General features: G+C 46.9%; 1 protein-coding gene across 3 annotated transcripts in view; it reads right to left on the bottom strand.

The window, feature by feature from the left end:
• Ube2e1 (ubiquitin conjugating enzyme E2 E1) overlaps nt 1–16,609 on the bottom strand; it is a 59,804-nt gene extending 43,195 nt beyond the window's left edge. Inside the window, exons 1-3 of one of the 3 annotated variants that reach the window (XM_041662325.1) lie at nt 16,267–16,609; nt 15,513–15,601; nt 11,204–11,254 (exon numbers count right to left, since the gene is read on the bottom strand). In XM_041662325.1, coding sequence (XP_041518259.1) covers nt 11,204–11,254; nt 15,513–15,553 — 92 coding nt within the window. In that variant the 5' untranslated portion in view covers nt 15,554–15,601; nt 16,267–16,609. Of the gene's footprint in view, nt 1–11,203; nt 11,255–15,512; nt 15,698–15,731; nt 16,228–16,266 lie in introns of those variants that run through there. The other 2 variants (XM_041662323.1, XM_041662324.1) reach the window with 2 other exon arrangements.
• Nucleotides 16,610–16,889: the final 280 nt, after the last annotated feature.

Raw genomic sequence — 16,889 nt, 5'->3', positions numbered from 1 at the left:
GGGCTCTATGCCAGGTTTCTCACTATCAGCCAAAAGTCACACCGTCTAGCTAACAGCAAAACCACAAACTGGAGGAGCCCTTTATGCTCCTGTCTCCCAAGTGCAACCCAAAGAGGTGTAGGTCTTCTACTCCCATCTCCACTGTCACCCTGAACACAGCCCCACCTTCTCCACTCCTGCCTTTCCCAACTCTGCTCCACATATGTGACGGGTAAGAAAAATCCTTTCGACCACTCCTAACTTCAAAACCAAGAAGGCTCTTCCCAACTCCTTACTGGACCTGACTCTCATGGCTTCCCTCACTGGACCCCTACTAGAATACTCTTACAGGACTTTCCCTAGCTTCTTCCTTTGCCTCATCTGTGAGGTCTTTGCAGGTCCCCCACCCACCCTACGGCCCTGTCACTGCTCCATGACCTTCCTTCCCACCAGTCATCACAGCGTACAACTCCTTTGACTTGCTGTGCTGGCTAGGTTTCTGTCCACTTGATACAAGAGCCTTCTGGGAGGAGGGAACCCCAAAAAAGAAAGTGCCCCTGACAGACTGCCCTGCGGGCAAGTTGTGGAGCATATCTTGACTACTGGCCGGTGTGTGAAGACCCAGCTCACTGCAGGCGGTGCCATCTCTGAGCATGTGTTCTAAGCTGGGTAAGGAAGCAGTCTGAGCAAGCCAGAGAGAAGTATTCCTTCAGGGCTTCTATTTCAGTTCCCGCCCTGACTTCCCTCAGTAATGGAGTGTGACTCCAAGCTGCATGGTCTCTATCACAGCAATGAACACCTTAACTAAGACACCTACTAAAATCAAGTTTCACAGCAGACAGCAGCTCTGTTTAGCTCCTACAGAACAATGCCAGTCCCCAGCACACTTGACTGATTTCATCACCTGCTGCCACTCTCTACAATGGTCAGATGTCAGATGTAACACACCCATCTATCCCAAGCTACTTTTTTTCTTGTTTTTTTTTTTTTAATTTTTTATTTTATTTATTTTTTGAAACAGAGTTTCTCTTTATATAGCTTTGGAGCCTGTCCTGAAACTTGCGCTGTAGACCAGGCTGGCCTCAAAATCACAAAGATGCCCGTGCCTCTGCCTCCCAAGTGCTGGGATTAAAGGCTACCACTGCTCAGCTCAAACTACTTTTTTTTCTAGTTTTTTTGTTTGTTTTAGAGGAAGAGTCTTACTCACTCTGTAGCCCAGGCTACACCCCAATTCAAGGCAATCCTCCTGCCTCAGACTCCCAAGTGCTGAATTACAGTCATGTTAAGCCTAATGTCTTTTTTTATAAGACTTACTAGGGGTACACCCCACATCAAATTTCTATCTATCAGTTAGAAAAGACACAAATCCCTAAGGTCCTGACAATGCTAAGAGCCCTACTGAGGCCACAACATTGGTTATTATTGCTTGAAACAGTACTGACTGAGGTCAGACTGGAGAATTCTGCTGTGATTCCAGAGGTCAAGCTGCTTCTGAACACTACACAAAGCTAGATGACATCAGTCTCATCTGCCAGTTTACCAACTTGTTCATGTGGGCAGCATATTCTCTGACAAGCAGACAGAACTGGGTTTTTAACAACCCTGAGCAGGACACTGCCCAAGACAGCACAGTGAGGAGCAACTGTCAGTTATCTGCTTCTCAGGACAGTCTCTGATACTGTCTCTGCAGGGCAGGAGACATCACCCTGGCCTTCCGCAAAGGGGGCAGGGATTCTGGAGAGTGTATGCTCTGAACAGAGCAGCTCCTGGACTGGTCTCTCAAGCAGAGGCTTGGTGAGCTTCTCACCTCCCAGAGGAGGAGGTGGTCCAGAGGGTGAGAGGACACCTGCCTCAGTGGTTAGGCCTTTTGTTTCACTGAGAGCATGGCTAAGTAAGAATGGGCTTCTTATGAAAGCCCTGTTTCACTTTACTGGTGACAGGGAGCACATCAGATGTCTTGGGAGGACTGGTTCCTGTCCTTCTAGCCATGTGGACCAGTGTTAAGATACAGGATGGCATCCTACATTAATGCTCTTTGCAGGGACTTTGTAAGATGAACACATGCACCAGAGACAAATGATTTTCTTTATCACAAACCAGTCTGGTCTGAAGAACAGAGCACATCTTTTGTTGTTTTAAATCACCCTGGCTGATGTGATTCTGGAAGGGCCAACAATGCTTGGGGCCCTGGAGAGCCGTGAGATCATTTGTGACAGCAATTTCCCCAGTTCTTCCCGCCGTTTCTTAAAGAATGTAATAAGATGTTCTGGAAACCCATCAGGTCTTTTAAGGTGTGTTGCTTTTGTTTATGCTGCGTTTGTTTACCTCTGTGAAGTTGTGTTACTGTGCCTGTCTAAAACACTTGATGGTCTAATAAAGAGCAGAACGGCCAATAGCAAGGTAGAAGCAAGAAAAGGCAGGCTGGCAGGCAGAGAATATAAATAGGAGAAACAGGGAAAAGGAGGCAAAAGAGAACAAGGAGAGGATGCCAGGGACCAGCCACGGGAACAAGAGTGAAAGTAAGATACACAGAAGAAAAGGAAAAGCCCAGAGGCAAAAGGTACTTGGGGATAATTTAAGGAAAGCTGGCTAGAAAAAAGCCAAGGCCAGGCATTTACAATTAAGAATAAGCCTCTATGTGACTTATTTGGAGGAGGGTGGTGGGCCCCTCAAAAAGCCAAAAGAGTAAAACATCATACAAACTACACTTGTCATTTAATGCACACTGTGCAACATTTTGTTTGTGTTCTGACAAAGCTTGCCTGGAGATCAGAGGTGGAACTAGTCATAGTTAACAATAGAGACTAGGCACAAAACTTTAATCCCAGCACTTGGAGAAGGAATCAGAAAGATTAGGAGTTAAAGGCCATCCTAGGCTACATAAGACTAAGCCAGTCTAAACGAGAAACAGAGCCAGGCTGTGGTGGTGCAAGCTTTTAATTCCAGCATTAGTGAGGTGGAGACAGTAATATAAGGTGTATGGAGACAGCATCTTGGCCACCCATTTAGTCCGAGGATCTGTAGAGACAGGATGTGTCCCGTCCCCCGTCCCCTCCTCCCACCCCCCGCCCCTTTCGGTCTGCGATTTTGTAGAGATGAGAAGTTTCTGGTGGCTGGTTGTTCTGCTTGTCTGATCTTTCAGCTTCACCCTCAATATCTGACTCCAGGTTTTGATTGCTAAGACTAATTAGAACAGAGTTTCAAACGCACAATGATGATCGACCATTTCTTGGGCACCATGGGGATGCTGAGACAGAACAGCCCTTTTTCTCAAGTAGCTTAAAGTCTCCCAGGGAGGAACAAGCAGGAGGCGGATGCTATTGCCCTTAGCTCTATACAGGGCTGGAGGGCTCCTCACACAGCAGAGATGCACTCTCTGCCAATAGGCTCAATTTTATTACACATTCTACCCTCTTCTTTAGAACTCTGAAAAATATTCCATATCCTTCTTGTTCCTCCATCCTTCTGTTTGCTTTCCCCTCTTGGTCTGTAAAAACCTAAAAGCTGAAGTTCCTTCTCTTTTCCCACAGCCTTGGTGGCTCCTCCTGCTTCTTTGCTTCCTCTTTTTTCCAGGTCTGCTCTTTCTACCTGTCCTTCATTTGCAAATGCCCCTCAGTTCACAGTTCTGTTTGGAACTTGCTATGTAGTCCTGGATTGCTACAAATACATGATTTCCCTGCTTCAGCCTTCCCTGTGCTGTTACTATGGTGTGTGACCAGCTTTTAAAACACAGCCTAGCCCTCTTCTTCCCAGCTAATTTCATCCCCTTTATCATCACAAACCTTTCAACTTACACAGATCTGCAAAGCCACCGCCAGTCTGGCACCTCTGCCAAGGCCCTTAGATTTGACTCTGGCACACTTAACCACTTCATGGAAGCAGCTTTCATTCACACTCTGCAACAGGTAAACAAGGAAACCAAGTGTCCTGGTTAACTTTAACTGACAACCTCGAGTCATCTGAGTCTCAAGTGAGGGATTGCCTAGATTGGCCTGCCCCATCTGGAGGGGATTGTCTTGTTGATTGATACAGGAGGGCCATCCCCACTGTAGGTGGCTACGTCCCCTAGGCAGGTGGTCCTGGGTAGTCTAAGAAAGATAACTAAGCATTAGGCTGCGTAAGGCAGCAGCAGAATTCCTCTACGGCTTCTGCGGTTCCCTGGGTTAGAGATAACGCAGCGGGAACAGCAGGCAGGCGCCCGAGTTCCTGCTGGCGTGTTTAGTGACAATTGTAGCAGACCCTTTCTTACTCTAAGCTGGTTTTGGTCACGGTATGTCACAGCAACAACGGCACTAACTGTACAGACATGAAGTTTTCAGACAGTGCACCACACCACTTTCCCCGGGTTATCTGTGCCTCTGAAACATTCAAACTGGAAAGTCAGGGAAACATGCAGGGTCAGAATTAGAGACTTAAGTCATTGTCTTTGCCTCTCAGGGAATTTTTAATCTACTTCATTTCCCTAATCTTACCTAAAAGCAGGCAGATTTGAGACTTCGATATAACAAACATACAACCAAACTACAAACTGATAGCCTACTCAGAGGCAGCAACATGCTGGACATTGTATATGACCAACAGCACGAATAACTGTGGAGAGAGACCTTGCCTCCCCTAAGCAACTTTTCCTGTTCTCCTTGATATTTAAAGTCACCAGAGCCCCCAAACCGAGACTTCAGCATCCAAGTTTCCTAGTTCTACTGCTGTCTCCTCTCCTCTCCTCTCAAAGCTACTGTCTGTTTCCCAAGCTCTCTTCAATCCCTACCCGCAGTACAGCAGCCAACTAAGTCTGCTGCTTCCTACTCAACTTTACGCTACCCTTGTCTCTGTCCAAATTGTTCCACAAAAATTTCATTTCCCACTCAAAAGTTTTGAAGATTCTCTAATGTAATAAAATCAAAGGCCTAGTCTGACATAACAACTTAAATTTTATCTTTACAATTATATCCTCCCACTTGTTTTGCACTCTGGAGCCAAAGGTTTAGACAACCCTCCCACCCTGCCCTCTGCTGTGTGGGCAGGCAGTTTCCTCCACTGAGCCTAGGCTTCATTCTTCACCCAATTCCTATCCCCTCTTGAAACCTTCCCAGATGACTAAGTGTTCCAGCCATGACCCTCACAGCCAGGGCAAAGTCATCTCTCATTTTTCTGAACCTCCACAGCATGGCACTGGCAGTTATTACCTCAACATTCACATTTCCACACTTCTTAGAACCTTTACAGATCATGAACCACTTGAACACAGTTCCTTTTCCTATAGAGTAAGCACTCAAGGTTTGTAATGGGGAGTATCAGCACCTTTACAAGCATCTCTAAAACCAGCATCACCCTTTAAAGGCTATAAGAATTAACAAAACCCGGCATCTTAACAACAATATTGTTTTCACTGTGTCATAAAATAGTTTGTAAAGGTTGTATTTATGTGTGTTTCTGTGGAGGCCACAAGAAAACACTAGATCACCTGGAGCAGAAATGACAGGTGGTTTTGAATCCTCCCATATAGGTGCTGGGAACAAACTCCATCCAGTCCTCTAAAGCACAGTAAGATCTCTTAAGCTCTGAGTCATCATCTCTCCAGTCCCTAGCATTTTAACCATTATAAGTATACAATTCAATGACATTAATTACATTTACAGTATTGTACCCCTACGCAATAAGTTCATTATTCAATACAGCAATTAATGACTCCTCACCAGGAGGCAAGGCAGGAGCGTCACAAATTCAAAGCTAGAATTTTGAGACAGCAAGAACTTGTCTCAAAAACAAGGGTGTGCTAGCATGAACCAGTAATCCCAGCATTGGAAGGTGGAAGCAGGAAGATTAAAAGTTCAAAATCATCCTCCACTAAACAGCAAGTTCAAGGTCAGCCTGAGCTACGCGTGAGACCATCTCAAAATAAAGGCTGGGCTTTCCAACACTGTAAGGTAGGCAAGCGAGGCATTGGGCCTTTCAGCAGAGAAGGATATGTAGCAGGATTAATAAAAACCCAGACAGAAATTGTAATTCAACCCGACGGTCAGAAAAGCAAAACAGTTAGCCACTGGCTCTTACCTCTACCTCAGTCTGAAATTGCAATTCTGCCTCTAGGTATCTCAAAAGGAGACAGTGCCTGAGAGCTGTCTCCTCTTGTCTTATATTCCTCTCTAGAGCTAGGATTAAAGGCGTGCACTGCCCAGTTTCTATGGCAACTACTGTGGCTATTGGGATTAAAGGTGTGTGTCACCACTACCTGGTTTGTCTGTAAGGCTGACCAGTGTGCCTGGCTGTTTTACTCTCTGATCTATAGGCAAACTTTATTTATTAAAACACAAATGCAGCATCACTGCAGGGATAAGAGGACTGAGAATTACAAGAAAGACGAACTGCTTATTTTCTTTTCTTCACCTCAAATCATCTTAAAAGGAACTTGGTAGTGAAGGTCCTAACTTAACTTTACATACTTAAATAAAGTAAAATAAAAACACTGGTCAAATCTAATAAAATTATATAAAGAAAAATTTATTTTTATTAACCTCTTCTCGTGCTTAAAATGCTTAATGTCTCAAAAATACTTTTACCTAAAATAACATCAATCAAAATTCTGAATTTTAGATTTCCATTTACACTAGCTAGAGACTTACTTATAATACAGGTATTCCCATTAAATAAAACTAAAGTAGAAAAAAAAAAAACTAAAGTAGAAAGGACTTGGGCAAAACATGCCAGCTATGATGAGTAAACATGCTGTCTAAAGACACCCATGCTTAGAATTTAAATTATAATTTAATTGACCATAGCTAGTCAGTTTAGCAAAGTATGCGCCGTGAATTGCAAATAACAGCTACAGAACTGACCCTGTGGCCGAAGTTCACGAGCAGTCTAGAACACATGATCTTTCTATCCCAAAAAAGTCAAGCTTTACGGAATCATTACAAGAATCACAGCCCACTTTTCTCCTAAAAGAATAGAGTCAATGATAGAGAAAAAACTTGAACAATGTGCAGAAATATTTCATTCACTATGTACACAGAGAGAAAGAGTGGTAGAGAGAGAGTCACACATACACAATACTAAATAGCTTGATGTTTGAAAGTAAGAATTTCATATACATGGCAATACAAAGAAATTTGTATTTTAAAAAGTCTCCGGGGCTGGAGATGGCTCAGAGACTCAGGAGAGTCTCGCTGATCTGAAGGGACCCAAATTCCATTTCCAGAGACTATGACAGGCAGCCCAGAATCATCTCTAATTCCAGCTCCAGGAGATGAATGATTTCTCTGGACTCCATCAACCACATGCACATACACAAACCCATACTCATAAACACGCATAATTTTTTTTTTTTGATTTTTCGAGACAGGGTTTCTCCGTAGCTTTTGGGTCCTGTCCTGGAACTAGCTCTTGTAGACCAGGCTGGCCTCGAACTCACAGAGATCCGCCTGCCTCTGCCTCCCGAGTGCTGGGATTAAAGGCGTGCGCCACCACCGCCCGGCTAAACACGCATAATTTATAAAATTAATCTACTCAATACAAAACACAGCATTAGTTATTAGCTTTTTTAAGACAATATCTTTAGCAAATGAAATTCACATAATTTTAAAGTTCGGTAACTTTGAATTCCAAACTTTGTGTGCTACCTCATATGTTTAAGAAAGTGATGTGCCTAAATTTAAAACTGAATGCTGCCTGAAAGAAGTTCTAGAAAGGGTAAACTATATCTAGAAAGGGTAAGCTATATCTAAAAAGGGCAAGCTATATCAGAAATTCATAAAATGAAAGCCAATTATTCAGCTTATCCAATATAATTTATAATTGATGAAATTACAATTTCACTAGGAACTACACTGAGTTCTTATCTGGAAAAAAATTATACCAGAAAAAAATTTAATGTACACATTTAATATATCATTTAATTCATGTATCTTAATTGGAAGCTAACTTCAAAAAACATCTAAACTAAACTATCTATTCTGTCTCCAACAATAAAGTCCATCAATGTGGTGATATTTTGTTTGTGATCTAACAAATAAAGCTTGCCTGGGGATCAGAGTGTGGAGGGAGCCACTAATTAGCCACAGAGGTTAGGCAGTGGTGGCACACACCTTTAAGCCCAGCACTAGGGAGGCGAGGCAGTTGAATCAATCTCTGAGAGGTCAAGGCCACCCTGAGCTACAATAGATTGATCCAGTCTCAAAGAGAAACACAGCCCAGTGGTGGTGGCTCACACCTTTAATCCCAGTATGTGGTTATCATACGCCTTTCATCCCAACAGGAAGGGATATGGTTGGGCAGAGAGAGGAATATAAGGCATTCAGTCTGAGCACTTGTAAAGACAGGATACCCCATTTGGTCTAAGGTAAGAACTAGTGGCTGGCACCTCTGATTCTCTAATCTTTCAGCTTTTACCCCCTAATATCTGGGTTTTTATTATTAAGACCAATTAGATTCATGCCACACATCAAGATATTAAATACTTAACTCTTAAAGAGGGGCAGGTCAGATGGCTCAACAGGTAAAGGCACTTGCCCCAAACCTGATAACCCGAGTTCAATCCCTAAGCTCTACATGGTAGGATTACTGCAAATTATCCTTTGACATCCATACATATGCTGTGGCCCATGTGCACCCTCATGTATAAACACACGAATAAATGTTATTTTAAAAAGTGGTTTTAAATCCCATACAGGTAGCATCACAAAATATAAGACCAAACTTAGACAAGAGCCCAGGACAGAAAGTAAAGCACAACACAGGGTGGAAAGACAGGAAAGCAACAATAGAAACTCAAACTGAGACCACTGAAAACAGCAGTTCTCAACCTGTGGGTCAAGACTCCTGGGGGGGGGGGGGAGATCAAACAAACAAAGAAACCTTTTACAGGGATTGCATATAAGATATTTAAATTATTATAACAGTGGCAAAACTACAGTTATGAAGTAACAACAAAAATAATTTTATGGCTGGGGGGTCACTCACCACAACATGGAGAACTGTGCAGAATTAAGGAGCTTGAGAACCACGGGGCTGAAAGCCTAGTGGGGATATCTCCAGGAAGTAAAGCAGTTGTGATTTTTAAAAGACTGCATGTATGTATGTGTGTGTGTGTATATATATATATTTTTCTCAAAATAAAGATACCTAGTATGTTCTTGGAAATTGTACTCTTCCCAAAATGTTAAGTGCCGTAAGAGTTGTCACTCACCACCCAGGGGACTGCCCCAGCCACGGCAGAGGGCTCGCTGGAAGGGGTGATGATGAGGAATTTACAAAGAGAAAACGTCCTTTAGGCTTCAGGAGCACAAGCCTCTCATAGATGACCCCTGCCGCTATGACGAGAGCTCAGGTGCCTACCCTGCTTCCGCAGAGCAATCTCAGGAGATCTCCAAACCGTTTGCAGGTTTCAATTTGATAGCACTGGTTCACAAGAAAGCCATTTGCGTTTTAGTAAATGATGCTAGCTTTGAAGCCTTGATTTCTAACTTGATCAGCTGTGTGAACTCACAAGAGACACGCACACGGGAGACAACACCAGCAGCAGTGGCAGCCACAGCTCAGGCCTACCGCAGGGAACATCCATGACTCCACACAAACCACCTAGGGACGTTCAGGCCTTCATCTAAACAGCTCTTACTGTTTCTCCACTTTCTCAACCATTGAAAAGATTATTAGCTACAAAAGAAATCCTAGAGAATAATTAGCAGCTCAGTTAAAGAACACAGTTTAGGGGGCTGGAGAGATGGCTCAGAGGTTAAGAGCACTGGCTGCTCTTCCAGAGGTCCTGAGTTCAATTCCCAGCAACCACATGGTGGCTCACAACCATCTGTACTGAGATCTGGCGCCCTGCTCTGGGGTGCGGGCATACATCAAGGCAGAATGTTGTATACATAATAAATAAATAAATATTTTAAAAAAATAAATAAAGAACACAGTTTAAAATCTTACTGAGGATGTAGCTCCGTTGCTAGAGTGCACACGTGAAGCGCAGAGTTTAGCCTGGCATAAAGCCAGTACAGTAGCTCACACATGTAATGCCAGCACTGGGGACAAGGTAGACAGGAGGATCAGAAACTTGAGGTCATCCTCATCAAGTTTGAGACAATGTCTCAAGGGAAACACCAAAAAGAACCTGACACTCAAAATGACTTTCTTACAAATCAGAACAAAATTTTAAAAAGTATTACAAATCTGATCAACACTAAGAACAAATTCATACAAAACAGAATCACTAGGGTGGGCCCGACAGCTCACAGCTCAAGCCTGGCAACCCGGGGAGAGACGAACTCCACAAAGTTGTCTTTAAGCTCCACATGCACACGTCATGCAGTCACACACACAGAATAAGTCAACAAAACAGCAACACGAAATTTGTTCTTAAGTCACCAATCACGGTTTTAAAACATGAGTGTTTTAAAAGCAAAATACTTTACTTAGCTTCCATCCTGAATGTCTGTGCATGCTCACTGTATATATCTAGCAAGTATTCGCCAGTAACTCCTACCAGTAAATTGAAAGCCCAATGAAAGCATGCCTTCCATTCAAGGATGATCCTGGTTTTACTAAAGTTTTTGGTTCTTCATGATTCACTATCAATTTACACAAAGCATCACAACTTCCTTCCACCTTGACTCAACGACGCAAAAAGAAAGCCAAGTGGTCAGCACACCCTTTGGAAGCTGGCTAGTTTTCACGCTGAAATGTTCACAAATATACTCAGTCTGTGTTACACAATAGCCAAAAAAAAACCCCACCATCTTTTAAGGGTTTAAATTTATAATTTAAAACAAAAATTATTCTGTTAAAGCCACAAGTTATTTCCTGAATTGCTTTGCCAAAAGTCCAACACAAAATTACAACAGAGTAAGCCTGAGGATCTCGTGTTTCTTTTCATGCCAAGCTCTAGCATATCACACCTGTAATGAGGTTATTCCAGCAGAGCAATTTCTAGACCAAATTTCTAAAGGCTGACATCACCCATAGCCAGCTTACAAAAAGGGTACTCCTTCACCTTAACTTTGCAGTTTGTTTCATACACATAGGCGCCCACATCGTGGAACTCTAGTCCTTCTCAACAGTCCTGAGCTTGCTGCACACCACACCCACAGCATACGTATACATTTCCTCGGATATTTGGCGTTAGCACCAAACACGCACAGACCACAGAAGAGAAGCAAAATTCTATAACAGAAAAGAAAATACAAGACAGAAGCTAGGAGAATTTTAAGACAATACTCCATAGGCAGCTCACCTGCAGTTTGGCGGAGGGTCTAAAGTGATGTCTGCCAGCTCCTTCTGGATCCTGGGAGATCAGGAAACAGAAAGTTAGTTGGAGGCCCCTCCCAGAACCAGGTCTGCAGCCCACCTTATTCTATCCACTGAGGGAGAGGCAACCCAGGGCTCCCAGGCTGGGGAGACTTTCCAGTGCAGGGCACAACTCTAGATCTCTCCCACCCTCGACAGCATCGGGCTTTCAATACTGCCAAGCATACTAGGGCAGTTGTGCTGGGTGTTTTCTACCTAAGAATAGTTGTCGTCCCCCCTCCACTCTGGCCAGGACCATCGGTATGTAGTACCAGGCCACTTGGTCCCCTAAACTCGGTGACTCTGCACGCAGGCCCACAACTGAGTCTCCCAGCAGACCCTGACCAGCACCCTTCCTCAGGTAGGGACACCTCCCCTAGGCCTGGACCTCACAGACCAGCACAGCGTCCCCCGCAGGCCGGCACCCGCACACCAGCGCCCCCCGCAGGCCGGCACCCGCACACCAGCACAGCGCCCCCCGCAGGCCGGTACTTCTCAGGCCCGGACCTGCACCAGGAGCAGTGACCTCCCAGCACAGCCAATATGGCCGCTCGGGCCCTAGTGACCGCCACCGGCCAGGGTCGAGAGGTCCAGGAAGTGCTCGGTGGAGCTGAGGGCAGCGGGACCCCGGCCGCCCCGTACAGGTGCATTGCCACCTGCGCCCACGTCGCGCCTGCCCGCTGCCCGCCGCCAGCCCCGAACTTCCCGGTACCCGGCCGCGGGCTCGCCTGGCCTTCGGCACCTCACAAAGAGCCCATCCCCCAGCCTGAGGCCGAAGCCACTGACAGTTCACACCGAGCCGGTCTTTGTCTTCTGCTTACCTAGGCGCTTAGGGCACCAATGGAAACGACAAACTTTGGGCCTTAAGCTGCTTCTCCTAAAGGGAAACTATTTTTATAACTTCTCCTCCTACCAGGCTGTTACAACTTAAAAAAAAATCCACCAAGGCAGCTCGGTAGTAAAAATAAGGCCAACACACTCAGCAATCTGAATGACAATGGATGTTTTTCCCTTTCCCAAGAAAGTTCTCCGAGAGTAGGAAGAGGCCAGCTATAACGCGCTGACATTTTTAGCAAGCACTTCTTCCACGTGAAAAGGAAAAATAAATTGAGTAGTGACTGGGAAGTTCTTCAAACTTTCCTATTGAGGGGACTTCCGGTCTCTACAAGTGGGGTCCAGTTTAGAACACCCAGTCTCTATGACATCTATCAATGCCTTGCTGAATTCTACGGCTCCCAGTAGGCATTTCAGTCCCTAGACATCTGCATCTGTTTCGTTCACATCAGGATGTCAGACTCAAGTCCGAAGCACCAGTTTCCTGACTCTTGCACCTATTGGAATTGACCATTTTCAGATCTGTCAGAAAGCAAACATGTCCTCCTTTGGAGCTGTAAAGACAGCTGCTCCTTTAGAACTTAGACGCTGGTGAGATGGCTCAGCAGCCGAAGGTGCCTGTCAGCACAAGTGCTGACCCCTGTTCAATCCCTGGAACCTACACATGGAAGGAGGGCTGACTCCAGCAATTTGGCCTCTGACCTCCACATGTGCCTTGACATGCCTGAACACACATACCACACGAATACACACAAAATAAAATTACGATGCCACACGATTGCACGCAAAACTAAAATTATGATGTGATTTTTAACGAGGGCAGTACCAGGCAGTTTTACCCATTCCATTAACCACTACCTTGTGCACCGTTCCCAGAGTGGGAATCAAAGGCCTGTCCCAGAGTGAAGCGAGATCCACACTTCCCACTGGGGCTTTCCTCTGCCCCTGGTTTAGAAACCACTTTCCACAGTGAATGAAATTCCTAAATCTGGGACTCTGGCTTCATTTTCACACCACCTCCTGGTCCACAAGCCCCTTCCAAACCAGTGTATTTAGATTCTACATCTACCAGTGATGTAGGGCAGGCTCGTCAAACACCGGTCCTGATCCTCCTGTTCATTCTTTCCTAGATACATTTTTTGTCTTTTGATGCTAACCTTAGCTTTGTTTAACACAGATAGCTACTGTGTCAGCACGGTGTCTAGGAAGCTAAATGTGCTGCATTAAAAGATACATAAAACATGTTCGTGTACAGGCAAAATTATTATTTACTATTTCCCGCTTCTATTTCTACTTCCCACATTTCTTTACCAGCTGCTCCCAAATAAGGTCTTAGGCTGGCAATCAGAACGACAATGGATGTCTTCTGACAGTAGAACTTCCCTCGGTCACCATTCAATTTGTTTTCCCTTTTACTGGGGAAGAAATGCCATCTAAAAATGGCAGTGCTTGGTACATTATAGCTGGCTTCTTCCTACCCTCCAAAAACATCTATTGTCATTCAGATTGCTGAGCCTGGACCACATGAGACCCTGACTACAGGAGACCCTGTCTCCAGCTCAAGTATGCATAGCCAAGGATGACTGTGAATTGCTCCTCCTGCCTGGCGGAGCCCTGGGATTACAAGTCTGTGCTACCATGCCTGATGGTGCTGGGGAATGAGTCCAGGGCTTCCTGCACGCTAGGCCAGCACACTGCCATCTCAGCTACTAAATAGTTTATTTTGTTTTTTTATGAGATGGTCTTCCTATCTATACCCAGACCTCATGGAACTCTCTATGTAGAACAGGCTGACTCTGAACTCACCTGAGATCTACCTGTCTGCTTGTGTTTCCAAGGGCTTGTGTTGACAAAAGGCCTGGATTACCATGCCCAGAACTAAGTTTTTAACTTTGTTAAAATAGGCAAACTGTATCCATGGGGAAATCTAATGATTTACACTGACAAAGCAAATGACATTTAACACCTGTCCATCTCCCTTCCACTGTCGTCACAGCACACCACGGGCCTCCTAACACAGTACAAAAGCTCCACCGACCTAAGGGGCAGCTCAGAAGCAGAATGAGAGAGGATGGAGAGCTTAGAAGGGCTGGGGGACAGAAGGACCATCCTTAGCAATAAGGACAGAACTCTGGCTCCTAGAGGTTTCACCTGGGTTAAATCAAAAGAGCCAGTCAAGACTCTGAAGAGCCAGAGATACAATCAAACCAACCCTCTGAAAAACGCCAACACTTTTACCAAGGCAATCTCAATCCTCTCTCAAGACCTGAACGCTAACTATTTAGATGGGCTAAAGTCACCCCACCAGCCAGTCAGATCACTAAAACAGCACACCAAGCCTGTGAGTTTCAGGGAGAATGACAGAACCAACTGTCAATCTCTGAGTTCCAGGCGCACCACTCAACGGACAGAGCCAAAACCACTTAGATACCCCACTTCATCTTAAACTCTTTAAAGAATGATATCCCCCAAGCTAGCCCACAGCTTCCGTTCTTGACTGTGGTCAGCTATCTCAATGAAAAGAGATGGATTAATGAAAGGCTGTCAGGGGATTCCTGGGTACCTGCTATAGATGATTCACACTACAGGGATCAGAGAGTGTTACTTAAGGTGGACAGAGGTGAAGCATTCACCTGTCTTTTTACATAAGATACTAACCCTGGGTGTAGTGTCCTAGCCATCAGGAAGGCTGAGGCAGGAGCTGTGCTGTGAGTTCAAGGCCAGCCTTGGCTATGGAATAAGACCCTGTCTGAAAACACGACAACAAAGTCTCCCTGAAAACTATCGAACGGAAGTTCTTAAACAGAAAAAAAATAAACAACAATAAAAAAAACCCTACCCCCTCCCCCAAAATAGCTGAAATAATAATTTTACATTTACTGATCCATTCATTTGCCCCAAACCGGAAAAGGCTCTTCAAATTCCACCAGAAAACACCACCTCAATTTCTTAACCACTAATGGGAGCTGGTTATTCCTTAAGCAAGTTACAAAGGAGAAAACTCTATTCAGAAAACATCACCCCTGCAACAGGTGAGGAGCAGCCATGGTCAGAATGCATTGAGAGTTCCCAGGAAGGTCTCCTTAATCATGAAGGAGGATGCCAGCCTCCGGGAAGTCGCAGATTCGTGATTACTAGGAAGAGGACTCTGAAATCACAATCAGACTCACTCATAAAAGTAATGAGGATTCTTGAAACTTCAACGAGGCATGGACGAGGCCAGCCAGAACTCCTGCATATGGACAAGGAAGGGTACTAACAAAACCAGAAACAGCAAGCAGCAGAGAAAACAGGTGGGATTCCCATGCCCCATTTTCCTGCCAGAGAACACAGGAGAACGTTGTCGTTGAAGCCACCCTCCCTGACATGCAGCACGAGGCAACTGGGAAGCCAGGACGCCTGAGGGGAAGGGAGTGGGGTACCTCTTGGCGCTGGTGGAGAGGAGCTTCGAGTTTTTGCTCATGCTGACTTTACTCTCCTTCTTCTTGGGGGTGCTGGCTTCTTTCTCGGTCTGCTGGTTGGAGGACGAAGATGAAGAGGAGCTGGTGCTGGCCCTCGAATCGTCATCCGACATAGCGAACCCCCCACCCCACCCCGCGAACGGCCCCTGCAGGGGGAGGAAACAAAACAGAAACACAGACCATGCAGGCGCCGCAAAGAGGGAACTCCGCTGTCAGGAGGGCGAGGGCCGGGCCGCCCCCGCCGCCCTGCAGAGGATCGGGGCCCACCGCCACACCGGCCGAAGGGACGCGGGGGCCGCGATCGCGCGGGGGGGGGGGGGGCGGGCGGCCCGGGGAGGGCCGGGAGCCGCGGCCGCGGTCCCCGAGGCCTCCCGGCGTCCGCTCGAGTTCGGCGAGGTCGGGACTAGCCGAGCCGGGAGAGTGGGTGAGGAAGCCGAGCGTGGGCCGCGTGGGCCGCGGGGGACACGGCGCCCGGCCAGGCCCGGCCACGCGGGGCTGCGCTCGCACAATGCGCCCCGGGCGGGCGGGTCCCCCCGGGGGGACCGGGCCGCGCTGACAGTTCGCGCGGTCCCCGCCGCCCCATCCCCGCCGCCCGGGCCCTCGGCGCCCCCGGCCCGGCCCTTGCTGCCCCGCGGCCCGCCCGTGCCCGCCCGCCCCTGGCCCCGCGGCCCCAGGCCCCGCTCGCCCGCCCGCCCGCCCCGGGGGCCCCCCGCACCTCTCTTTGTGTCTGGCTGCTCCGTGCCGCCGCGGCGGCTGCTGCTGCGGCTGCGGCTGGGCCTGGCCACTCGTGTCTCGCTCTCGCTGGGAGAGAAGCGGAAGTGCAGCAACAGCAACTATTAACCAGGCAATGGCTTCCCCGGCCGCACACGCTCCGCGCCACTCCTCCTCTCCGCCCCGCCCCGCGCCCCTCCCCCGCCGCACCTGGGGGCCGCGGCCCGGAGCCCCGAGCGACCCCGGCGGCGGGGCCTGGGGGACCCGGAGCCAGGGGGAGCCGCGGGAGCCGGGCGGGATGGGGGGTACCGGGGAGGGGGGGACGTTCTCCCCAGTGGGGCTTTAGGAAAGGGCTGGGGGGTGGGGATGAGGTGGCCGGTGTGTGTGGGGGGGAAAGATGGTACTCTCCTGGCGAGGACTTTGACTCCTCCTCAAAAGTGATCGGTTTAAAGAAAAAGAAAGAAAAAAAATTTTTAAATCCCCTAACAGGGTTTTCCTTCGGGCTGACACTTGTTTCTCCCTCTGGCAATTTACTTGCCAGGAGCAGAGGTCACGCCTATGAGAAAAATCCCAGACTAGGTTTCTGTTCAGGACATTAGGCGTGAGCAATTTACAACATTAGATACA

Source organism: Microtus oregoni, unplaced genomic scaffold, assembly GCF_018167655.1.
Source record: "Microtus oregoni isolate MIOR12 unplaced genomic scaffold, Mior012 000013F_ref0000133, whole genome shotgun sequence".
In the NCBI taxonomy this organism is placed as follows: domain Eukaryota; kingdom Metazoa; phylum Chordata; class Mammalia; order Rodentia; family Cricetidae; genus Microtus; species Microtus oregoni.
Note: the sequence above shows the minus strand (reverse complement) of the source record. Positions and strands in the feature narration are given on the sequence as shown.